Here is a 27814-nt window from a genome sequence, read left to right as displayed (position 1 = left end):
CTGTGGCGACCCCTAACGGGAGCAGCCGAAAGAGGAAGATTCAGACATGTCAGTACATGCGCCAGTTATATTTATTACATAATATGATAAATGCACATTGGACGATGTTAAATTCATAACACAGAGACTGTATAAATGTATGTGATATTTATAGCACCTTTTAATACATGAAAATATGTGAGAAAAAACTGACGACACTGAAACAGGTTAATAAAAGCAATATCACGCTCACATGATATACGGCACAAAAGCAAGATTACGAGTGTAATATTTCTTAAAGGTGCACTTTCCTCATTTAAAAAGTTTTACTCCTGAAAAAAATCATCGTAATTTTGAAAATATGTATAATATTATGAGCACTCACATTAAAACGAAGACTCCAGTTATATCAGTAACCTTGTATAAGCTGTTTTATTCAACATGGAGAGGGTCCGCACGTGAGGGCTGCCATGTTAGAATCACATGACCAGCTGCATGCTACAGCTTAAGCCGTGTCTCGTTTCGAAGGCTGCATGCCTAGGTAGGACACTTCCTTTGAAGGCTGCAGTATATCGAATGTCCTCATTTAAACAAGATAGCCTTCATATGACAAACAGAAACGGAATGTAACACGGTTGGTATGAGGTACATTTTTAGGAGAATTATAATTATGTAAAGAGAATAGAAAATAGATTTTACAGGTGTACTTTTAGTCTAATACTTTATTTTAATTATATATTAATGTAATTATACATATGATATACTCTGCACCCATCTACTGAGGTACTTCAACTTGGGAATTAACAGTGTTTGAACATCATAATTATGGGCAAAATTGGCATAATTTTATTTAGACATTTCCATTGAAGCAAAGAACTTTGGATTGTGAGTGCCCACGAAGGATACACCACATGCATCCTCTGAATGGGCATGAAAGATGGTCACATTCGAATTGTCATAGGCCTACTCTCTTTTCTGAAATGAGACAGCCTCAATGACGAATGTGGCCGACAAATGCAATCTCCGGAGGACGCAGCCTTCCAAATGAGACACAGCCTTAATCTCAGTAACCGTCCTGTTATTGGACACTTTCACTTATGTATCGAGTCAAGTATAAATTCTAAAAAATGATATTTAAGTATAATACTACTTTAGTATTTTTTACTCAATTATTTTACACCCCTGCAAATGAGTTACAGTAACATGACCAATGTCATAAATTTGCTAATATTTTATTAGTAGAAATAGTGCAGGGAATCTAAAGTATCTCCTTTTCTTTTTAAAACCCTAAATCATTCTGTTTATTTAAATGGGATTTTAAATTCCAGATTTGTTTTTCAGTGTGTTTTCAGACTTTTGGATCCCCCTATATAATCAAATTGCACATGGCATATGGTGAAAATTAATATTCATAAATATTTATATAAGAGAGTTAGAAACTATTTAGTGCATTAGACTGGCCAGCTGGTGCTGTTTACTAGAGAGGATTTCCTCACACTCTCTTGGCGAGTAATGCCGACCTCTAATGAGATTTCAACAGTATCTCCCCCTCGCTGAGGTAGCCTACTTTTTTATTGCCTTGAAAAGAGATTCCTTTGATGTCTACAAGTGAAATTATTAAGGCATTTTAAGGTCTAAATGTTTTTTGGCTAATTAAATAATGTATATCCCTAAATATTTTGTAGTTTACGCAAGTAGGCTATTTGATTAGATAATTATTAACTAAAAATACTATGGCGAAGGCTTGGCTAAGTAAGAATTGTCATTAGATAATTATTAACTAAAAATACTATGGCGAAGGCTTGGCTAAATAAGAATTGTCATTAGATAATTATTAACTAAAAATACTATGGCGAAGGCTTGGCTAAGTAAGAATTGTCATGGTGAGGTAGAGCCCAATCCTCCAATTGCAAAGGCTTGTTTCATGAATATTAATATGATTTCATGAATATTAATACGATTTGAAGACGTCTTTGGTAACCTTCCTATCGATGGTTTAGCTCATGAATATAAACAAGCAATCCTTCGCCGTAGTAGGATTCTGAAGAGGGGAGGAATTTTAAACTCGACGATTACGCATGATTCCTGCCGCAGCGTGTTGAACCTACCGATAAACACAAACGGACATGGAACCATGACAGCACGGGAAAGTGCTCCATTTAGACCGCCAAAACTTCCCGGAGAAACTAAAGTACTGGAAACATGGACTAAAGGATCTGTCACATGCATTTTAAAATGATATTTTATGGCTGGACAAGCAGAAGCTCTTGCAAAGGTGCGGGTTTCTAGTCGGGACAGCGGATAAAACTGACTTTGAATGTTTTAACTTTATTTATTTAACTTTCTTGTGGAATTTAATGAACGTTTATTGTCAGAAATGTCATTCATGGTTCATGCGGAGACGCGTAAATTCACCCGCGGTCTCAGTAAACCGGGCACGGCGGCGGAGCTGCGACAGAGCGTGTCGGAGGCGGTCAGGACGTCGGTGTTTATGGTAAGTTCTGCATATCTGTACGCTGGTGAACGAATTGGACTTCTAACCCAAAGTTTATGGGCTTGAATCCCTGCTGCGCTGACCAGTGAACTATCAACATTGTGCCCTTAAGTAAGATGCTTAACCACAGATTACTCCACGGGGACTAACCCTGTAAATAAGTGACATTTTAGATACTGTAAAAGTGAATCCTCATTATTAGTATGCCATTTTGACTTTTGGTTTTAGGTCAACATTGACTATATCTGCAAACTACATACATGCTTTAGAGATGTGTGCTGTGATTTAATTTTCAAAACTTATAGAAATGTGCTCTTCGCATTGATTGTTTTTGTATAGTAAAGACAGCCAGACTGATGGATTCTATTCTATTCTATTTGAATATATTTCTGCTGTATGTAAACTATGCAAATTGGCCAAATCACAATGTACGCAATAGAACACACTGCACATATTATTGTATCCAGCATTGTAATGTGAACCGGTAATATCAGCTCTTATTTGTAACCTTTTTTTAAAACCTTTTTTCCTTGACTCAAGTTTTGATCAGACTGCCAAAAGTTTTTACACAGACATACGTGCCCAAAATTCAGTAAGAAAATGTCACAAAAATAATTTGATTTACAACATAAGTAAACATGCAACATACATAGGTCGCGTGACAACAAAGTAGCCTAAACCTTTTAAAAATTTAGCATTGCATAATATACGCATAATGGGTAGTATTATTTAGTGTGTACTATGCAGTAAGCAATGCATTTAAAGTGTTCCAATACAAAGCTAAAGGGGCTTTTTTTCTCTCGTTCAAACACTTTTGTTTTATCTGCACTGCTTTCCCGTTGTTTCTCTAAATAAATAAGCACTTGACAAACTTCTTTGACCATAGCACTGCATCAGACTTTTTAGCCAGAGGCTTACTACTTGTATTGTGTCACAATTTGTGATTCCATTGTTGTCAGATTATACTGCCGATTTGAAAAATTTAGTTTGAACATAATCTTGACCAAACACTTTGGAGATTTCTGTCTTTCTCCATCCAGGTTAATAGGAGCTGTACTTTGACTTGCCTTGAAAGGGAATTTCACCACATCTTGCAGTTTTTTTTTTTTTAGCATGTCATGCAGGGTTGCACAATTTTTACTATGCTGTGTCCAGTTAAAACAACTTAAACTTTTTAAAACTCATTTCAAGACACCTCGGGGCTCATGTACTTAAAGTTGGCATAGATTTCATACTAAAAGTATGCGCATGCACCCAAGTCCGATTTTGTGTATGCACAAAAGTTTTCAAATTTATAATTGCGCCTTAACCTGCGCAAACTTTCATTTATCCCAGTTAGATGAGGATTGTGCTTACGTGCATATGCCTTATTCCCCACCCGGTCTCCTCCCCTGAAATAACCATATATGGAGCAAACCACACCTGTTTTTACTATGCTTAAACTCATTAACATATTACCATAGGCATATTGCCATCCAGACACGTGACACTACTGTGTACGTGTACAGTACGAGAAAATAGAAGACAAAAACGCTGAAGCCTACATGTTGCATGTGAAAAGATGCTGCTGGGCAATTCCACGAAAATGTCAACCATACCATTGAAAAATGGCGATTTCAATCTTATTTCAATTCATCATGCGGCCTTGATGGGTTAGGGTTAGATCCTTCAAAATCCGAGGTCCCGGCAACACAGCACATGACCAACAAGGTAGTGACAGTTCCATCAACTGTACCAAAACTCACACTGGCCAAAGGCCATACTTACTGTTAAGCACTGTAATAATAATCATAATGTTCATTATGTGCTGGTGGACTCTCCTCTACAGTTCACCCCACAGGTGTTCTATGGGGTTCAGGTCAGTGGACTGGGATGGCCATGGCAGAACCATGATTTTGTGGTCAGTGAATCATTATTGCGTTGATTTTGATGTTTGTTTTGGATCATTGTCCTGCTGGAAGATCCGGCCACAGCCCATTTGAAGCTTTCTGGCAGAGGCAGTCAGGTTTTGATTTTTAATCTGTTGGTATTTGATAGAGTTCATGATGCCATGTATCTGAACAAGATGCCCAGGACCTCTAGCATAAAAACAACCCCACAACATTAAACATACATCATATTCAACCATGGGCTTGGAGTACTTTTCCATATGGCTACCTCTCTTTGTGCGCCAAAAAGCTTTATTTTTGTTTTGTCTGACCAAGAACCCTGTCCCATTTGAAGTTTCAGTAGTGTCTGGAAACTGAAGTTTCTTGAGTTTGTTGTTGGATGAGAGCAGAGGCTTTTTTTCTTGAAACCTTTTCAAAGAATTTGTGGTGATGTAGGTGATGTCTGGTTGTAGTTTTGGAATCTTTCTGACCCCAAGACCCAACTTATTTCTGCAGTTTTCCAGCTGTGGTCCTTGGAGGACCGTGTGTAGAGTCAGTATAAACGCATGTCCTCGTCCAGGCCGATTCTCAACACGTCCAGTTTATTGGAACTTCTTAATTATTGCACTGATGGTGGAAATGCTTTAGTCACTTTCCTCTTTGTGAAGCTCAACAATATTTTGCCGCACACCATATCAGTATTATTTGGTCTTACCCATTGTGATGGATGACAAAGGGAATTTTGCCTGTGTGTTTCCTAATATTTATACCCCTGTGAAACAGGAAGTCATGGCTGAACAATTTCATGTTCCTAGTCACCCAGGTGTACTAAACATTTTTAAATATGAATGGGAATATATTTTAATCATAATAATTTCTTGGGGTGTTTTGGAGAAATATTTAATTAGGAGATTTCCCCCCATTTCAATTAGTTTGCTTTAATTAAAGGTTTGATTTTTGTGATAAATCAAAAGGATAAACTAGAGACATATTTTTCACAGACTACTTTGCTCATATTTACCAAGGGTGCCAATATTTTTGGCCACAACTGTATATTAAGACTTCTTAGAGAATATAGCTTATTTATTTAAGTTTATCATTCTCACACAATTGAATTAAGCATAATCCTAAACTAACAAATGCAAGTTTGCTTCTTAGTTAATTTCTAAAAAAATGTTTTTGGATGTTTTGGGATGTGTGTGTGTGTTTACCTGACATCATCAAATCGCTACTTTTAAAAAATAACACGACTATGAAAAACGGTTGAGAATTTTGTTTTGGTATGTTTTTCTTTACCAAGAGCAGATTTATCATTGTGTTTTGGGTCAGAATTACCAGTAAATAGGGCAGGCAGGACATTTATGCTTATGTGGTGGGCCAGGAACTGAACTCCACTCACACACTTACATTCCTGCATGAAACATGTAAGTACAGTGTGAAATGCGACTCTGTGTTTGTAGTATAATGGAGAGATTGTGGCACATTTGTTTGGTTTATGCTCTGACAGTCCTCTGGACACAAATGTATTCTGTGTTCAGCTTGAGGGAGATTCACAGATATGTGTTTAGGCGTGTAAATATGTTTTTCATTCATATTCTTCATCTAGTATCAGCTGTTCAGTTTGATTCAGTCTAACCCACTCTGCTCTGTGTGGCAGACAGTGGCATAAATTTCATCCTCTGTCAGATGTTTGAGAGAGGATGAGGTTTTATGTTATATTTTGTGTTTAAGTTGAATTCAAAATGAGAAGCAGTGTGTAAATATTGCAAACAATTTTAAATTGTGCATTTTCCTAATGCAAGTTGATTCATGATTCAGGCTGGACTTAAGTTTTTGACTAATCATGGACTTTGTTCAGGTCAGCATTGGGCGCTTATAGTGGCTTTGGAAAACAAAACTTTTCCAAGAGAGTTGTTTACCACCAGCAGTTTAAAACCTGAAGCAAATATTTTGAGTTTATGTAGTCTGAAATCATCATTACGTAAGCAGATCTGATAAAAAAATACTACCACGAAATGAACTCTGTGTATTGTGAATAGATTTTAAATTGTGTTGGCACATCAAATACGTGATGTTATCATAAGCTGGTATGTATTTGGAATGTGCTGAAATCATCCAGGTTTTTTCTTTGCCCCTCCCTTTGGGCCCTTGAACAGTAATAAATCTACACATATTGACTCCTCCAACACACACCCACACCAGCTTGTCTTATGACATCACCAACACATTAAATGTAGCTCCTCCACCAAACCCTAACCTGTGAAAACAAGCAGAAACCTGTGAAAGATCAGATTGTCTTGATGTTGATAATCTTGATTTATTCAGGAGTACATCTAGAATTATATACAACATACAGTGGCCCTAAAAAGTATTGTGACACTTTCTGGTTGCCAAACATTTGTGGAACATGTTCATAGTTAATGTGCTGAACTACACCTGTGGTGTGGTGATGGGATACTTATGAGGGAACTGACTTCGGACATCACTAAAATCACATTCTAAATCTGGCTCATCTGAAAAGTGAAGTTAGTTCTGAGAAAAGGTCTGGCATGCAGATGCCACTTGGGCTGATATTTGGTTATCTAATGCAATGCATTTCAAACATTTTTATGTGTCCATGTACTTTCTTGGAGCTTAAATAGTTAAATAAATCATGAGTAATGAGGTGGTGTGTTGTAACACACCACCTCATGGTACAAGCCCTCAAGGAGTGAGTCCAGATTTATCACCATTGAGCCCTAACCCCAGATGTCTTCAGGGGGCTTGACCCTGTAATAAGTGTACAAGAAGTTTCTTTGGATAAAAGTATCTGTTAAATTACTACACTGAAAACCCTAAAAAGTTGACTTCTCATTTGATTGAGTAAATTCGTTCCCTCAATTTAACAGAGTAAAGGTCTTTACAAGTCTTCAAATCTTGTGTAATTTAAGTTCAATTAGCTTGGTGTTCATACAGAATTAACTTGACTATTTAAGTTAATGTTACTAGATAGGCTGAACTCCAATTTGCTTTTTAAGCATTGTTGTTTCTTAATAATTTCTATTGAATTTAATCCAATTTAGATCTTACAGTAATACAGCTCTTTGAAAAAGATTATAAATGATTTTAGGTGAATCATTAATTTTTTTTTAATCCTCCACAGAAATGCATACAGTATATGCTTATTCTTCAGTAGCACATGCACATGGAGAACTAAGTTAGAGTTAACGGGTCCAACTTGACCAAAGGGACACGATCACTCGAACTGTGACTGACACGAAACAACTATTTGCAACAACATAAATAATACAATAAAAGACCTAAAACCTCTATGAATTCTTAATAAAAAATAGAGGTCGACCGATAGTGGATTTTACAAAGTATGACAAGATGTACTGTATACATACCTAAATCTGCATTTGAAGTGTTCCGCTCCATGCGAAGTGTAGTCTCTCATGTCAAAACAAACACCACAAGGCATCAGTGAAGCTCTCATACTGTATAACGACAGCGGACCCTTCCCAGCCGCTCCAGCACTGAACGCAACGGGGGAAAAACTATCGCTGTGGATCTTTGTCTATAACCGATAGTTCCAGAAATCTGTTATCAGTGCCGATTAATAGGCAAAACCAATATATTGGTTGACCTCTAATAACAACTATTTGTTCCCTTTGACCAAGGTAACATAATTAAATAATCCAAGCCCAATGGATTATGAGTATTAAATATAGCCTCATTTTGTACTCAATAGCTTGAGTTATTAACACTTAAAATATTAAGTCTATGTATTTTTAAGATAAATAAGTTCAAGGAGCATGAGTTATGAGTCCAAATCTTGATATTTCAAGTTCTTTTTTTTCTTTTTTTTTTCTTCTTCATTGAAAGGTATGCAGAAAATTGTCCTACTCCCTGAAAGATATTAATAAAATGAGTGCCGTGAGATATCTCACCAGTCTCATTGACAGCTCTAGACTTTGAAAACCACAAACAAAAATGTGTCCATGGGCTGCGGTCTCTGCAGCTTTCTGCCTGTCAGTAATTTTGCATGTTATCATAGTGTTGTATTTGCAGCGAATTATTGAGGCTCAATGCCATTGTGACAAGGAGGGCATGGCCAAGCCGTAAGGATGGATGCCTGGCGCTGAATTACCCCAATCAGCCGGGAGAGGGATAAAGCGGGAGCCGGGTGAACAGTTCACGGAAGATTTTAATTAGACAATTTCACTTGGACACAACATAAAACTGATTTTCTGCACACACAGCTCTGTGTGTCGCTCACACTGTTGGCCCAATGCATAATGCACACATTCACTGGCTGCATGCATCTCTCTGTCTCTCCCGCTCTCTCCTCTCGGGCTGCTTATGTTTCCAGTAGGTGGGGAAGACCATCCGGCTGAGGGACGGCCTGAAGGGCAACATCTCCCCTCCATAAAGGCCGGATGGTACCCCGGTCGGAATCGGACAATGGTGTGTGATGAGGAGGGCGTGGCTCTCAGCCGAGAGAGGGATCCGAGATGCCAGTGAGAGAGAAATACATGCAACCGATGAACATGTGCATTCTGCGTTGGTCCAGGAAGGCCAACAGTGTGAGCGACACAGAGAGCTGTGTGTGTGTGTGTGTGTGTGCACGCTGAAAAGCAGTTTTGTGTTGTGTCCAAGGAAAAATGTGTCTAATTAAAGTCGTCCGTGATCTGTTCACCTGGCTCCCACTTTATCCCTCTCCTGGCTCAATGGTATCGGTGCAGTGTTTTGGAAAGAGCTAATCTATGGCTCAGTCTCGTGGAAGTTAGAATAGCTAAGGCTTAAGGCTCTACAGTTTACTTACTAGGAATGCCAGTGTTTCTGGATGCACTCAAAAGTCATCACCCTTAATTGAATTATTGAAAAGTTTTACAAGAAATGTAATGTTCTTCATTCAGATTAAGTTAATTTCTTTGAGCCAACATAATTATGTTGTATTATGTCAAATTAATGTACTAGAGTAGTTTTAATTCAATTAGGTTCGTCAAACTCAATTTACTAATGTTTGGCTTTCTTAGCATATGTTTCCACTGGTGCGTAGTGAGCGAATGTGAGCAAGCGCTTTCAATTCCTTCCTACGGAAGCCGAGCGTCAAGCTCGTGAGGTGGATTGTAAAATTGATAGCAGTGCGGGGCAAGCGGTTCCCTAACGTTGGGAGTGACTTTTTGTGGATTTCTTCCTCGTCAGTGGATACGCAGACTGAATGAAGTTGCTATGGCCCACGCTATGCAGGTCACCGCGTTCCGGATCCCAGATTGATTCCATCTTGACTGCAAGACATCATGACGACGGTTACGCCCTCTCATCGTCTCTAGTGAGCAGAGTGACAAAGAAACAGTGCTGGTTACATCATATCTGATCTTTCTGTGCTGTATTCTTGAATATTTTTCTCTAGCACTGAAACACACTTCACTGATGCCCTGTCACGGTCCTCACCCAATTCCTCTTTTCCCCACATGTGAGTAAACGAGGTGCGTGTTTCCAGAGTGCCTTTTTTTTTGCACACCATCCCTGGTACAAATAATGTTAGATGCTGTTTGTACCCCGGTGCTAATAGTGGCAGATACTATTTTCACCCCTAATGAAATATTAACGGTATAGGGGCATCACTGCAGTGTGTTTGTGTTTGAGTCCCACAGATACACCAACCCCTACTTCTAATCCTAACCTTCCCTTACAAAAATTAACTATGTGTTTACTACAGTAACCATAGTGTCACCCTGGTAATTTGTAGTAAAATCATAGTAAACACAAAATTAAACATGGTTACTATATAAACATCATATTACTGTAGTAACACCATTGTTAATTCCATCAAATCTATTGTTTCTGCCTAAAACATGGTTACTACAATATTACTATAATAAAACTTCCTTTTATATTAATTATTATGTATTATTATAAGCAGTATTAAAGAAAATTAAGAGTGGAGACGGGAAAAAGAATAGAGAGTGTGTTAAATGCAGAATCAATCCGTGGTCAATGTTACATTCTCACCGGCGTTATGACCCACACCACTGAAGTGGCACTCATAATGCAGGTTGTCGTAAATTTCTATGTTTCCAATAGACTATTGAGGTGCAAATAGATGTGTGTGGCAGGTGTTATTTACACCTGGGTGTAAATAGTCACTGATTATTTTATTAATCATTAGAATATGCCAGGTGAACTAGTGTAAGCACAGTGAAACCATTGCACTGTCAATTTAAAAGCAACTATTGAATTAAAGCCAATCACCACTCAAACGAAGTAGTGAAGTAGGATTTGTAATTGAAAGTGAACCTCAACCTAAGCACAAGCACCAATCTTCAGCCACTCTTTAAATACCAATATAACAGAACATTAAACATTAACAAAACTCCTCCTATTCTCATGTTACACAAATCACATAAATGGCACTTAATTAATGTCTCCCTATAAAGTCCCATGCAAAGCATGCTGTGAAAGGAAAATCCCCCGGCCATACTACCATTTTACAAATGGCTAGAACTCAGTTGTGACAAAATGTTCAAGACGTGTGTTGCTTTAGTTTATTTTAATTAAGTAACTAGAACAAGCAGCAAAACATTTTGTAGTGATATGTAGCGGATCTGTTGTAGAACTGACATTGATGTTGATGTACTTGGCTGTTTGTCCACACAGCACGTATTTATGACATCTAAACAGCAGTGTGTTGCTGTTCTATTGTCTGTGTGATGCTGTTAATGGTGGGAGCCAGATGGGCAGGACGAGGGTTGTTCATCCTGGTTGCCTCTGCCAGCGTTAAAACAGTACTGTTAGAATGACCTCCTCCAAGGCATTTCCTTCCTCATAAACACACACCGATCACATTACAGCTGCCCAAAGACACAGATAAGAGCTGTAGGTAAAGCTGGTCTTCAGTGCTGGCAGGGACAGCACAGACACAAAGAGATTGTTTCTAATATTGAGGAGCATGGTAAGGTTAAGATTGCATTAAGCCTCTTATAGCCCAAGCATGTGATGGATTTTATTCTACATTGTTTAGGGGTCAGGGTATAATATGTACAGTATTACAGGCCAAAATTGACTCCACTACTAAATCTGCTTTAATAAAAACGAGCAGATTGCACATAAAAAATGCACATAAGAGTGGCCCCAAAAGTTTCGAAACTCAATACATGAATGGTCTTTGCAGTATATAACACAACATATCTACTGTAATGACATTCAGACATTTTTAAGTGGGACTTAAGTTTCCAAATGATATAAAAAGCATTATATAGTATAACATTATATGAATAGAATAACATAATATTCTCAAATTTTAGCTATTCACACAAACGATTCAAAAGGTTTGATTTTGGAGAAATGAACACTAAAATTGTGAATTATTCAAATCATGTTTATAAATCTGAATATCAGCATAATATCATATGCTGCATCTGTATATATTTGAATATATCAAGCATATAATTTTTTTGGATGCCTATATAAATAAACATGATTTCTTTCTTTAATATGGGAATCATATTTGTTTAATAGCTTACAGATTTTACACTCTCCACACATGAAAGTGTGTGTGTGTGTGTGTGTGTGTGTGTGTGTGTGTGTGTGTTTACTTGACAGAATAACTATATCATTTATTGTATGAAGATGTAGTATTTAAATGTGGTTTAGTCTAGCCATTCTTTATGTTGGTATCAAACCACAGTTAGTGACTGAGCGTGTGTGCATGCGGTTTTGTTTGTTATATCTCACTAAACCTGTTGTGAACATGTCTAGGTCATATTTCACCAGAAATAAAAACAAAGATATATAAGAAGTATTTTGCATGATGAAAATGAAACCTTTTTACGACCGTTCATATTTTTGGGATTTGTGTCATTATTTTATGACAGTCAAGTCATTTTTATTTGTATAGAGCTTTTCACAGCACACAGAAAGCTTTACAGAAAATCATTGATTAACAGAAAATGAAACCGTAATATCTATAAACTCTTAGAGTGATCAATGTGTAGTTTGATACAATGAGTGTAAAATATGTATAGAAATTAAGTAATAATTGTATTTAGCTGAAGGCGACTGTGACAAGGAACACAAAACTCCGTAAGATAAGATTAGAAAAATAACCTTGGGAGAAACCAGACTCACTGTGAGGGCCAGTTCCCCTCTGGCTAAACAACATAGATATAATGCCAATGTTAGTTTTTATGTGCAGTGCAATTAAATTAGTAAATTAAGTAAGTGTTAAGGTCCAGTGTTTAAAAAAAAAAAATATATATATATATATATATATATATATATATATATATTTATATATATATTTAAACAAGCAATGCGTGAAAACAAACAAAGATTATAATGAAAGCATTAAAGCTCACAGTGAAGAGCTCGCAAAGTGAAGAAAAAGAAACCGCTAACTAAGTTAACGTACAGGACACTCGGCATATACTAGTTATCATGTTTATATTGTATCTCAAGTCATGTTTTTGTTGAGGAAAAACAAGCATAAACCCACGTTCAGTAAACTATACTCTATTTATACACTCCAGATTAAATGATGGAATGTCCCTTACTTCAGCTAGCAAAGTCTTCCTTGGATGCCATGTTTGTTGTTTACAGAAGCGTCATGGGGATTACATTTCTACGGGGACGCTGCTTTCTGATGAGCTGCACAAATATGAGACTTAAGTGTACACCGCTTATCCAGTACATTTAAACAGGAACCTAGCATTCTCACAGTTAGCCACATTCTCACAATAACCCGCTTCTGGTGTCCATCTGAACATACTGAGTGCGAGAACCGTTTGCTCAACAAATGTGATCAACATGTGTCCACACTCAACAGCGCCACCCAGTGCATTCTGTTATAACTGGCAGTTTTAGTTTGTGTGTTCAGGATTTAACGTGCATCTCACTGTTAATATGGCCAGCAAAGCAAAACTTTGTGAAATTCGAATAGTATTTTTACTATTAAAATAATTGTTGCAGAACGAATATTCGAATACTCGTGCACATTCCAAGCCGAGATCAATGAGCTGCATCACAGTTCAACCTGCAGGTCATTTCAGTGAGGTTCGTTGGGGTCCATCCTAAGTCCAATGTTCAGGCAGTGGTGTATGAATTATCCAATGTCTTACAGTTGGAATCAGTTCATCCTCAGAAGTATAAAAAAAAAAAAGTAATGTCTGGCTAGCACCAGCTGTAGTTTGTCGTCATCACTCATCGACATCTAGAAGTGGAGTCCGACATCAAGCAGGGACGTAGCTGGATCTGGCCAGTTTTGGGATATGAATCACGAGATTGAGACATGGAAACAAATAGAATAATATTAGTGCATTTATCCACCTTATACTCATTACCATAAACCAAAAATATGCAGCACTTAAATTTAAAGAATGTGTACATCGTGGTAGTATTTGTTGTACTGCCTTTTATTTTGAAATGAAATGAAATGATTGTGTCAGGTTTTCATTGCTGTATCATTAAAAATTAAGCATCCTAACGCATTGCCCTAATTACAATTGTGGAGGAAAATGTGCTAAATTGCCATTCAAATTATATCACAATGTAACACAATGGGATTTGGGGGTGAAATTAACCTGATTTCTTAATGAACTACTATTTGTTAAGTAGGTACAACACACAACAGAAAAAATGGGTGTGACTGATTTGAATAAGGGGAAGGGCAGTTGTTAAAATTCCATTTAGCCTAATTTCTATCCTCTATCTTTCTTTGATCTTGGAGCATTAAAGGTTTTCAAAGACATAATTTTTCTGAAATACATTGTCACATTTTATGTCTAGAGGTGTTTTAAAGGTCTTAACTTTAAACTGATCCATTTGTGTACAGCAGAATAACTTTTAATCATTATACAAAATTGAATATTGAACTCAAACTTCTGTTTGAGTTTAGGCATTAATGCTTGTTAATGAAAATGGTAATGTCGACACTATTCTCTATGACGCACATATAAACTACTTAACATTCTTTATTTAAGATGTTTGTATATGCTTTTTGTGATTGTTTTCCTATGTAAACCTGTGCTAGACGGCCACATTGACTGTTGCGCTGCAACAGTTATATTTTTCATATAAAACATCAGAATAAATGAACATGTTAAATTTAAAACCCTTGTAGTAAGACCATAAAGAGTAAATGTGAAACAAATTTGTTAGACAAACAATTTCACACCTCTACTGTTATGCAAACATGTTTATTCTGGTTTACTGCATGGATATTTTAGCATTCAGCTGTCAATGCATGAGATTAATATATTTAACATGTGTAGATATTCTAGATAAGATAGCTGGCTCTGTAAGATAAAGTACAGAAGTGAATAAGTTGTTTCTGTTAAATATAGCGCTTCAGCGCTCTCTCCGGCGCAATGTGTATACGTCAATGTCTGAATTCACTCACTCATTTCGTTTTACGAGTGAAAGATTACCGACAAAATCAGTCTTGCTGACTGTCTGGTGGTTTGGCGCTGTTGAAGTATGTGGATTTCCCTCAGAAATATTTTATTGTGCAAGACCTGGCAAGGGTTTAGTTTAGACTTGTTTCAGAAATACAGTCTTAAGCCAGGATTATTCCTCCCCGTCTCTTGTGAGGAAGATTTGGCAAAAGTTTACCTGCTTGGTGACATCTTTGAAACTAAGATACTTAGAGTTTTGTTTATGGTACTTTGCAGCAAATAAACTAGATAACCACGAGTAGAACTGTAGGCCTACATTCCAGTCTTTTTCCAGTCATGTTTGTGAAAACATCAGTACTTACAACTTTTGGATGGACAATTCTGATCACTAGTCTATACATTTGCACTAATTAGATTCCTCCGTAAGGAGGGAATCTATTGTATTTGACGGTTTTATTATTATTAGATTCCTCCGTAAGGAGGGAATCTATTGTATTTGTCAGTATTATTATTATTATTATTATTATTATTATTATTATTATTATTCTTCTTCTCCTTGAGCCCCAATAGCTCAAAAAGTCACTGGTCAAAAATTTTCTAAATTGGCACATTGATACTCCATGCCAACGGGTACCCCCAAACCAAGAATGGTCCACATTCGCCACTAGGAGGCGCTACAGGCCAAGCTGAAATTCCCGTTTTCTGGTCAAAAATGTTCTAATTTGGTTCAATGATACTACAGGGCAACAGGAACCCACAAACCAAGAATGGCCAACATTCGCCATTAGGGGGCGCTATAGGTAATTCCCAAAAGTCCCATTTTCTGGTCAAACATTTTCTAATTTGGTACATTGATTCTACAGGCCGACAGGAACCCACAAACCAAGAATGGCCCACATTTGCCCCTAGGGAGCGCTGCAGGCCACTCCAAAGTTCCCATTTTCTGGTCAAACATTTTCTAATTTGGTACATTGATTCTACAGGCCGACAGGAACCCACAAACCAAGAATGGCCCACATTCGACCATAGGTGGCGCTACAGGCCACGCCCCAAAAACATATTTTCAAAGTGATACCATTTCCACGCCATTTGTCCAATTCTTCTGAAACTTGGTATACATGCCTCATTTCTCATTGGGAACAAAAAAGCCTCAAGGATCCATAAGGTCCTGTATGGATTTTCCTGTACATTGAAAATGTTTAGTTTAGGATTCAGACAAAGACATGTTTTTTTGAATTCCTTAATTTGGAGGGTTTATCCCCAACCATCTACTGATCAATTTTAAATGATTTGCCATTTTGAGGAGGAATCCGCATTGCTGCTTGCAGCTATATTTTCTTCTGTTTTTCTAAAGATAAATTCACAAACAAGGACTACTGTGGCATTATTTGAACATGTTTTTTCTACACCAGTCTATTATTGTGGTGTCATCAATTTCAAATTTCCCAGCCCCTGAAAATCATTTAAAAACTAAATAAATTATGATCGATTGCTTGACATTGTGGTTACACAAGCTCTGCCTGTATAAGTGGGTGGTTCTTGGCCAGAAAAGCTTCACATTGTACCAGACTTTGTTGATATGTGACATTATTTACGAAATTGCTTTGTTACACAAAATTTGCATGTGGTACAGAGCCGCCTTCTCTCATCATTTTCTCACTTTTATGCCTTCTCAAAGTTGTATGGCTTTCTTTCTTATGCGGAACACAAGAAAATATATTTTGGAGATCCCATACAAAGCAATGATGTGAATATATCCATACAGTGCAACTCAATGGGGTAGATATATGTTGGTCTTCGATGTGCCATGCACAACATGTGCAACCACATCATTATGTTAGTGTACTCTTACTCTGAAATATGAAATTACAGATATTTGTTCCCCAGTATCAGCATTATAAGAGTACTACAGAGTAGCATCTCTAAAGACAATACTAGCTTTTGCTGCCTCACTGAATTGTGAACCTGCCCTACAGGGCACATATCAGGTTTGGCCTTTAAATCATGTATTTTTTTGTTTAAGAATGCTATGCTGCAGGCAGTGGCAGTTTGAGTGTAATTTTTTTTAATGTGAGGAATATTATCATTTGTAGATCTGTTTATTGTGCTATTTAGTCTAATGGTATAGCTCCCTGTACATTTTACTGCCTGCAATTTTGATTAGTGTTTGATGCATATCCATTGCAATAAAGGTTCTTTATTCCAGAGTCCTGACCTCCTTTAGAATAGTGGTTCATAAACCCCAGCAGTTAACCAAATATTACATGCAGGTACCGTTCACATCCTTAGAAGCAACATCCACACCCTACAAGAGTTCAGCTCTGACTCACATAGACCGTGAGCGTGAGAGTGATCATTCACCCTCCAGCACCTCTGCTGACTATCTCACAGTCTCACAGACAGGATGAAACAAAGACCTGTACAGGAGTCATTTCCTTATGTATACACAAACAAACGTACACACATTTAAACATGCACAAGACACTACACAAAAGCCTTAAAGAAATGTTCTGGGTTCAATGAAAGTTAAACTCCATTGATCTGTGGCATGCTCTCAATTACTACAGACAACAATTTCAACTTTGTCCCTCATAACAAGCACACATGTTGATTGCACTTTAGGGCTGCGTGATTTGGACAAAAATGTGTATTGCAATTATTTTGAGAAATATTGCAGTTGCAATTTGAACTGCAATATGTTAAACTTCCAAGCTTTTGGTGAAAAACTGCTGGAAGACCTTAAGAGTGTCTGGTTGTAGCAGAGTTCACAGCTGTATAAACTGAACCGAACTCTGAACACATCTGTCAATCTTGAGCACGAGATGGATTTGTGGAGCATAAAGAGTACCACTCTGAAAATACTGAAAACACTGTATCATGAGCCTCATGCTCCCTCTTAGAATGTGCAATACCATACAAACAGAACAAAGCTGCACACGTAAACTTAAAGTGAGCAGTACGTGCAGACTATTTATTTAATTAATTAGATCGCAACACTATAGGTCTCATCGTGATTTCAATTTTATTTCGATTAATTGTGCAGGCCTGTTGCATGAATTCCAGAGGTTTTAAAAGCAGAAATGTGAATGTCATATTTTGTTACTTAAATTAATTATTAGTTAAACACTTCTGTATTATTGGAGCTGTAAAGTTGCCTGTGGCAGGGCGGAGGGCGGGGCCGGGTCGTGATCCTACACACCCGGTCCCGTCCTCCGCCCTGTCACATTGCCCAAATCCTTTTGGGAGGGCTACTGTTTTAGGCAGATGAACTTTAACCTTCTGCCAGTTTCGTGTTTACGTTGTAATTCTCTACATATTTAAAATACTCTATCCAATAATCCTTCTCTAGTATCCTTGTAGTGCATTCTGAAATGCTGTTCTACTCGCCACAATTGTACTGAGCGGTTATCTGAGTTACCGTAGCCTTTCTGTCAGCTCAAACCAGTTTGTCCGTTCTGTATTGACCTCTCTCACCAACAAGGTGTTTTCATCCGCAGAACTGATGCTCACTAGATGCTTTTTTTGTTTTTGGCACCATTCTGAGTAAACTCTAGAGACTGTTGCACATGAAAATCCCAGGAGATCAACAGTTATAGAACCAGCCCATCTGACACCAACAATCATGCCACGATTGAAATAATTGAGATCACATTATTTCCCCTTTCTGATGGTTGATGTGAACATTAACTGAAGCTCCTTACCTGTATCAGCATGATTGTATGCATTACATTGCTGCCACCTGATTGGCTAGTTAGTTAATCTCATGAATATGTAGGTGTAAAAAGTGTTCCTAATAATGTGCTCAGTGAGTGTTACTTTGTACTACAAGGTCAATGAGCCATTCTGTCACACTAATCTAATATTTTCACTTTTGATACTTTCAAATCTTAACATTCATTGCATTGTGCCATTCACTTCCAATGTAATTCATTACTAGAACCATTTATTTTAACTGAGGAACCAGATAAATCTATTTTTTTTTTTGGTTATCGATGTAATGCCATAATACACGCTTAACTTGTATTGAACCTAGAACATTATTTTAACTTATGCATCTCACTGAATGAATGTAAAATGAAAGTAAGCCTACCTCAATACACAGACTCCTCCTTCTCTTGTTAGTGCCATGTTTGATTACTGTTTGATTCTGTGCTGGAAGTGTGTATAATCTGATAATATAGGGGCTTAAGGGACTGAGTTCTAAAGGTTATGTTTACATGTTTTCCTGTGACTGCATGAAATCATGAAAACACCTCCATCCTCTGTACAAGGTGTTTTTGCTCTTTTAGATGTCTGAATATTAGTCTTGATGTATTTAATTTGATGTGAAAAATGAAGATATGGGAGATAAGCATACAGTCTGATCAATATGTCGTACTGCCTTAAAAGGCACAGGTGTCTAACATAATTTTGATGGAACACAACATTTATGTTTAAGTGTCATGAACCCTCCCTAGTTTAGCACCAGTTGTTGATACCTTAGACCAGGGGTTTTCAAAGACAGTGTGCCTCCCTTGTGACACAACATACACCTCCCAAACACCTACTGAAACACATCTGAACATATTGTCATATTGTGTGACATTAATTCATAATTTTTATATTTATTGTTTAATAAGAAGTGTGTGTGTGTGTGTGTGTGTGTGTGTGTGGGGGGGGGGGGGGTTTACGAGGAAATATTTTTTTAGGTTACACACTGGTCATTTCAAGGTTATTATGTTATAAATGTGGATTATGAGGATATTTCTAGTGTTCCCATAATTTAAATAGCTTAAAATGCAGAAAGTGTTTTGTGTGGGTAGGGTTAGGGAATATAACCTATAGTTTGTACAATATAAAAATCATTATGTCTATGGAGAGTCCTCATAATGATAACTGCACCAAAATCCTCTCCTACCATCAAGGAACACATCTTTGGCTGCTGGCAGAATCAATGTCTCTCCGATGTTATGTGGTTTGCCCACCTTAGCAATACACAGCACAACTTGATATGAAGCTTAAATGGCCTTTACATTTAATTTGACAAATTTTCAGACAACTTTTGTTAATTTGAAAAAAAATAAAAATAAAAGAGTAACACATACATGGTAGTGAGATACATATACAATACAGAAGAGAGAAAAAGCACAAAAACAAAACAAAAACAACGAAATACAAAACAGCCCAACACAGTCATCGATAAAGTGGTGTATGTAGGCACATGAGATCCTTTCTGTGACGCAAGTATAGATAGGGGCAGTCCGGTAGTATCAGTATAGTTTTAGTGAGGGTATTAATCACCCCAACAATCACAACAACAACAGCAATATATTAATATTAGTGGTGATAGTATCAATGATAATATTTATAATATTTATATAATTCATGACAATAATAGGAGCATTAGCTCTAGCAATCTATAATAATAAAATAACAATACATTTAGGTCAGTCAATAATGTCACCGTACCTGCTCTAAACTCTAGGTCAGGGGGCTGATCCACAACTGCCAGTGAGCACAACCCACAGACAACTCCACCCCCCTCCCCACACAGACACCGACACCTCTCTTCTATTCAATAATCCGATTCCCCCTCACCGCCGCCAGCGACACCCAACCCCCGTAGTTAAGCTTCTAGGCTCCATTGAGGTTTCCTCTAAAGAGTACGCCGGGGCACCATAACAGGCACGTCCAAACCAAGCTCCCTTAGTCTGTTTGTGACTTGACATAACCAAATGTTATGGGTGGTTGGGCCTCTTACCCCCCTTTTTCTTTTTTTCTTTCTTTTTTTTCCCCCTTTTTTTTCAGACAACTAATTGACCTTGAAAGGCTTTAAGTTTTCTTTGGAAAAACTCAGCAGGTTTTCCAGCTACCTCCGCATGCTTGGTGTGTGTGGAATATAGCAGGTCACATGCTGTCATTAGCTAAAATATCATGACAAACAACACATAAAGGTTGTGGTGCATCAACTGATCCTGTCTATGTAAATCCTAAACTTTAAATATTGCTCATTGTATTGTCATCTTTTGGGTTTGGCCCCTGAAACTGAAGGATTTGAATTTGGTGGTCTCAGAAACCATTCCATTGTAATTACAGTCTAATGGGGCTTTTCCACTGCACAGTACAAATCGACTCCGCTCGCTTTTTGGGGGTTTTCCACTGTGGGTAATGCCTGGTACTTTTTTTAGTACCACCTCGGTTGAGGTTCGAAGCGAGCCGAGCCGATACTAAATGTGACATGAAAACCCTGCAGATCACTGATCAGTCCGAGAGAATCGTCACTACCTGCGCCACGGCATGAGACATCAACCCGGTAGTTTTAAAGTTAGCTACAACGATAGCAGTATCGTTTGCCTGCGCGACTTTCGAATTGTAAAAAGAAATGGCTGTGCGCGAAACCACGCCATGGTCAATAAACAAGGTGCAGACGTTCCTCTCATTAGCAACGAACAAATTGAAAAAGTCTTCAGGAAGTGTCTCAGCTGTTGGCTGCACATGGCTACCACCGTACCTACCAACAGTGTAGGGAAAATTACCAAAAATATGTAAAAGTGATTACAGAACCATCCAGGCAAAGTGGAAGTGGTTCTACCAAATGGACGCTATCTAGAACGGCGAGCAATAGGAGGGAGAGTGCCCTAGACTCAGCCATGGCTGGAGTCCACGATGGAGAATGGTACGTTAACTCTATATTCTGCTTGAAAGCTTCACTTTATTTAGTTGACAGCTACTGGAAAGCTTGCTTCTAAAGCAACCAGGCCAATTTAACTGATACACTTGTGTAAAATTACCATACAACAACTGCTTTATGCCGCACAATGAGTAACTAACAGCTAGGGGTCGTGTTATTGTTTATTGTTTTGTGTCGCATTTAAGATGATGTCACGCCAGAAGAGTTGGCGCAACTATGACGATCAGCCTATAATCCCACCCACATTGAGGCGGCACTAAAAGGCAATAGAAAAGTAAAGCGAGTATAGGCGAGTCGAACCGTAACATGCAGTGGAAAAGCGACATAATACGTCATGTCTGCTTTATTGGAAGGCTTTACAAATATCAGAGACTCTTCAGAAAGATTCTTGATAAAAAAAAATATATTTTGCATATTATTTTCTGTTATTTTAATGTTTTTTTAATATAATAGTTAAACTCAATACATATATGCAGTATTGTGCAAAAGTTTTAGTCACTTAAGATGGTTCACATAAACATTTGTCTTAAGATGAAGATATCTCTTCAGCTTTATAGTCAATAGGAAAAATACATTTTAGACTCCCAAACATTACTTTTGCAAATAGAATATAATAGAAAAGAATAACAGGGTGCATTGCAAGAGATGGCATTGCCCCCACAAAGCCCCCCGCTGAACATTGAGTTAGTATGGGATTACACGAAGAGACAGAAGTAATTGAGACAGCCTAAATAGATTCAAGAACTGTGGTGAATTCTCCAAGAAGCTTGGAACATCCCCAAAAACCAAGAAAAACTGTGTCCAGGTGTACCTAGGAGAATTGGTGCTGTTAAAGGCAAAGGTGGCCACACCAAATATTGATTTGGCTTTTTTATGTTCACTGGACTTTGTATGATATTAATTGATAAATTAAAACTATTTATAGCATTCATTTTGAAGGCATCCTCACTAAGCAACATTTTTACAAGTGTCTTTTGCACAGTTGTGTGTGTGTGTGTGTGTGTGTGTGTGTGTGTGTGTGTGTGTGTGTGTGTGTGTGTGTGTGTGTGTGTGTGTGTGTGTGTGTGTGTGTGTGTGTGTGGCCGTCTTTAAGGAGAGGGCTTTCAGCTCGACTGACTGTAGGAACTGACGGCCCAGGAGAACCACAGAGACATCCCATGAGGGGAAGAGGCGTGGCCTAGGAGGATTCAGCCTCCGGGCACCTCTGAGGATCCTGATGATCGAGTCGTGCTTCCTCAAGGACTTGACGTCCACAGTGTCGTGGTGTGCCACTATAGGGGCCACATAAACCTTCAAAGTGGAGGGGGACAGCCGCCCTTCCAGCGTCTTCTGCAGGAAGGAAAGCACTGACCTGCAGAAGCTTTGTCCTGAGTGACCGTGTCTACCAATTCCAGTGGTAGGCCAATAAAATCTTCCACGGGCCGTCGAGAGGCCAGACATGGAGATTCCAGAGGTCTGAGCACAGGTGCCCCGTCCCTGAGAGAGGAGGTCCTTCCTCAGGGGAATTTGCTGCTAGGCGCTGTCACGAGGAGCATGAGGTCCGAGAACCAATTCTGGGTGGGCAAGTATGGGGACCACGAGAAAGTATGACTTGTTCCTCGTCCTCCCTGACCTATCACAGGGTCTGTGCAAGTAGGCTCACTGGGGAGAACGCGTATTTGCACAGCCCCCGGGGCCAGCTGTATGCCAGCGTGTCTGTCCGGGGGGTGGGGGCTCTTATCAGGAAATACCAGAGGATCAACAGCAAAAGCATCCTCAGGGCGAGCAGAGCTTCCTGTCCAGGAACCAGCGACTCCATGCCTGTTGCACACAACACCCTAGCCTAGCTTAGAGGCATCTGTCATAACCACAACGCACCTGGATGCTTGCTGAAGAGGTGGCCATGTGATGTGCGCCAGGCCACCGTTTCCATCTCGTGACTAGAGTCTGAAGCCAGTGCTGGAGTGGTCTCATATGCCCCAGGAGCCTCTGAAACCATTTCAGAAGGAAAAGCCTCGACCGCAATGTTGCCATGGTCATGTTCTCGCAATGAGAACTTCAACCATCCACGAACGCTGGCTCAATGTGATCGCTGACACATGAAGAGGCGCGCGTGGCCGTCGAAGGCGGAGAGATAACGACCGCATCCAGGAACTAAAAAAAGATGGAAAGTATCTTGAAAAAGACGTTCACGTCAATGTGTTTTGCTCTAATACAGAAAATATACTTTCTTGTCAGGAATATATACTCTCTTAGCCCTGTCGAAGTTCCCAGAGGCATACACTGCACTGATTGTGCAGAAGGAGAGAAAGCAGCTGGAATGCGCCATATATCCAACAGAATACGCATCTTCCTTTTAGAGGTGAATGGACTGGCAAGTAGGATTCAGCTTGCTGATACACAACCGCTAATCTCCGAAGAAAAAATCTGAATGAGTGGCCGCGTTCCAGCTCCTTTTATACCTGTATGTCCGGGGGAGTGGCATGCAAATTCCACTTGCCAATTCTCATTGGCCTTTTCTCAAAGATTGGTGGTGTTTGGGGCTCCCAAGAGTGACCCCTAGTGTCACTACATCGACACAACGTTGGGAATTTGACTTCTCCCATAGCTCTCTTTTGTACATTTAGGTGCATTAGAGAAGGTTGTTCACATTCATGTGAGATCTTGTGTTGTTCACACAAGAACTTGTACTCTTGATATTACGTCAAAGACACAGTACAGACAATATTCATGGCATGAACATTCACTGCATGGTGGCGGTTGTCCAGAATTCTATACATTGGTCCAAATATTTATTTGGGAACTAAAATGCTGATTTGCCGTGTGTTCGTTTCGGTTTGTTTGACCAATGGCATATGCAGTGTGTGATTGGGAAAACAGGTTGTCATAATTTTTTAAGTTGTACTTGATGCTGTTAGTGTCACAAAAATTCACCTTCACCTTTAAACTCACTGCAGGAGTTACTTCACTCACATCTCTCAGCAGTCTGTTCTTCCTGTCTTGATTTTTATGCAGAAAATGTGTGTTTATCTGTTTGCAATACATGTCAGTTAGACCGATGAGACTGAATGATCAAATACAGTATCTGCTATGCTATGTGTTGCTCACTGTTTTTGTCTTTCTATTTTTAATGTCCTTCTGAGTTTGTTTTCAGGACTACTCTCACTACTGTCAATGTTTACTCTGTGAGTGTTTGCTTTTTGTGAATTCCTGCTTACAAGAGGGGGAACACGGAGTGCTGCCCCTATAGTCTTTTAGAGAGGAGGCTTTGGAGCTCGGTGTTCATGGATGAGTCATCATTCTTTTTACATAAACAGTTTTGATTCTCAAGAAGATGTGAGTGCTGCTTGACTGTCGCCCTGCCACAATGATAGGGTGGTGTGGGTGGTTGATGGGGTGTTGCTATGCACTTGCTATTCTTGGTTGATAACGCATTGTTATGGGGTTTCTAGGGTATACTTTCTTAGGTGGTTACTTATGGGCCCAAGTAAACGGGGCCCATCCCCAAGTCTATGTGATATTCTGGCATCTAGATATGACCCAAACAACACGATCACATGGGAAATTGACATATTGCTTCCAGATGTTCATATACCTTAAATCAACACCATTCTGCCTACAAGTGACATCCTCCATTAGTCATTTATTCATCAATTCATATGCGTTCACCTCTCCCTGTGGCGCTATTGATGTTGTGTTGCACAAGCAACCTCCGAGGCACGGTTCTGGTCCCATGCAAACCAGGAAGTAGTCACATTCAAATAAACAATGGTGAGATGATAAAAAAAAAACAGGTATATATATATTTTTTTTTTTTGGAGGTTGTACGGTGTTTACCCTACGATGTTTTTCAGCTGTGGTGCTGTTGTGCATGTCCATAAGCCCGCAACTCCAGACCCGTTTTAACCTGCGTTGGTTTAGGAATAGCTTAAAACATGGGGGAAGGTTTATTTGTGCCCTCAATGGGCCCATTGAAAAAGTGGCACCAGCACCTATTTTGGTAGCACCCATGCAAATAATATTACATGTAATGTGCACTGAAATGCACATTTGACAGTAAAGCATTGATTTTGAGGTTGGGATGCCGATGAAAATTATGATATTAACAACAGTAACATCTGTGTGGGAAAAATTAACACCTAATTTGTAAAGGGCTAAATTTAAATATTCTGACAGTATGACTAAGTTGGGTCTTTATAGATTACTTTCATCAGGTTCCTACCAATTAAATTAAAATCATACCTTGAAATTTTTGAAGGCGTACAAAACAATTAACATTTTCCTACAATCAGAGGGCATTACATGAGTACAGATTTTACACAGATGGAAAACTGATCACTTGGTCCATAATAATTATGAAAATAGACCATATTTCTTCAATAGTATCCATGGTTATAAGAATTATTTTTGTAATAAGACCATTGTAACAATAGGTAAAACCATGCATGGTTTCTATATAAAGAACTGTGGCATTTTTGTAATGAAAAAACAATTTCACAATCCCGCCGCACATCTCACTGGTTCACTGGTGCATTTATAATAGTCTGTTGGAGTCCAGTCCACGAATTACCACACCTACCCTGTGCTTGCACTACTCTGTCCATTGAGCAGTGTTGAAAATTGATCCATTCAGCGCTGTTTCATTCCGATTTCGAAAAGGGCGAAATGCACTCAAACCTACAGATGACTGGGGAAGGCTCATTAATATTCACGAGGAAAGCGCTAACTGATTGGTCAGTGAACCATTGCGATCCCCTGCTATCTTGCGTTTCAGAAATTAGCTCACTTGAAATTAAGCGAGTTTGACACGTGTGTTATGCAGTAACATCACTTAGTATGTGCATTTTTGTTTGTTTGTGTGTGTGGTGGGGTCTCTTTTGCAGTGTAGAAAGCACACAGCTGACTGGGGCTGGCAAACATTATGTTGCGTCATGCTGCGCTGCTGCAAAATGCATATAGGGTGAACACTTGTATTTTCCCTTTAGTTAATAAAGTATGCCTTCCTGTTGACTGTATTACATCATTTACAACAAAAAATTCTAAAAGCCTGCTTTTGGTGCCACTGTAGACATTTCACCTCAAAACTAGAGCTCACATGTGCCCATTCATTCAAAAACATTTCCATCTGCAGCCACTGGGGGCAGTGCTTTGAATTTCAGTAGCTTAAATCAACTTAAATCTCTCTCTCCACCAGTTAGATCGAATACCTAACATTCCACTGTGTGTATGTGAGAGTGTTGAGGAGAGTTTGTATGTTTTGTGGGTATATTGTTGTTTCTCTGTGTGATTTGCTTTAATTTATTATTGATGGAATATGCTTTCAAAAAAACTCACCACGTTATGTAACATCCATCCTTCATTCTTGGAGATTTATCTTTAGGTGGAGACCTGACCACAGCTTTTTGGAAAATAAAATAAAATGCATTATGTCAGCTCTCTGCAATGCTGAACTTCCAACACCCATCTGATCAACTCCATGCTCACAGTGTTTAGATCTGTCAGATACAGCTTTTGGTTTCTGAGAGATTTGGGTTGTTTTATGATGTGGGTTATACCATAGTTTTGCAGAGCCAGACCTTAAAGTCTGTTACGTATTGTAGCTTAATCTTTACAACCTGTTTAAACAAGATGAGGTAATCTAACAGACATGCACAATGGCTAACCACATTTTGCTTTAATATAATTAAGTGACATGTACAGGTAAATCTGAAGTTTTGTTTACTCAGATATTTTTTTTTTTAACATGCTCTCAGCAAATTCTAGTTTCTACTAGAACTCTTATTCCACTTTATCAACATTTTCAAAAGTATCAAATCAATGTATAATCTAAGGGACATTTCTAGGATACTGTACATGTTGTGTCATTTGTTTTAGATTTTTTGGTTTAGAACTTCTCTTGTGAGTGACTTGCAATGGGACGAGCAGCTCTCTCAAGCGCTGATTCCAAATATCCATACTTCCCTATGTAACAGTTAAAGGATGGGCAAGGAGCCGGCAGGAACCGGCTGAACAGTCAACATAAAGGTTTAATGATATAAATGAACTTAAAACAACATAAAACATAAACAAACAGACACACATGCAGTGCGGCCGTGTGCATCTCTCTCTCGAATCCGCATCTCCGGTTCCCCCTTTCTCGCTCTCCCGCTGATCAGCTGATTCAGCACTGGCTGTGCTCCATCATGGCCTGGCCACACCCTCCTTCTCATTACACCCTACTATACCAAAAACAGTATGCCAGTGGAGTAGTATGTCCAAATACTCAGTATTCATAAATTAGTAAGTGAGGAATACCTGGATGACCTAAAAGAGCCGGTGAGATTCTGAAGTGCAGATCGACTGCACACGACTATCCCATAATGCCAGCTGAGGAGGTGTCATGTTCAAAACACTGGATTTAAAAAAAACTGTGGAAAACTGAGTTGAGCGACTCTTTTAAGCTGTAAGT

General features: G+C 38.7%; 1 protein-coding gene across 2 annotated transcripts in view; it reads left to right on the top strand.

The window, feature by feature from the left end:
• The first annotated feature begins 2100 nt into the window (after positions 1–2100).
• LOC127654896 (dedicator of cytokinesis protein 9-like) overlaps positions 2101–27814 on the top strand; it is a 145080-nt gene continuing 119366 nt past the window's right edge. For both annotated transcript variants that reach the window (XM_052142443.1, XM_052142442.1), the window contains exon 1: positions 2101–2473. In XM_052142443.1, coding sequence (XP_051998403.1) covers positions 2357–2473 — 117 coding nt within the window. In that variant the 5' untranslated portion in view covers positions 2101–2356. The remainder of the gene's footprint in view (positions 2474–27814) is intronic.

This window comes from Xyrauchen texanus, chromosome 14 (assembly GCF_025860055.1).
Source record: "Xyrauchen texanus isolate HMW12.3.18 chromosome 14, RBS_HiC_50CHRs, whole genome shotgun sequence".
Classification (NCBI taxonomy): Eukaryota; Metazoa; Chordata; class Actinopteri; order Cypriniformes; family Catostomidae; genus Xyrauchen; species Xyrauchen texanus.
This window is presented reverse-complemented; position numbering and strand designations above follow the sequence as displayed.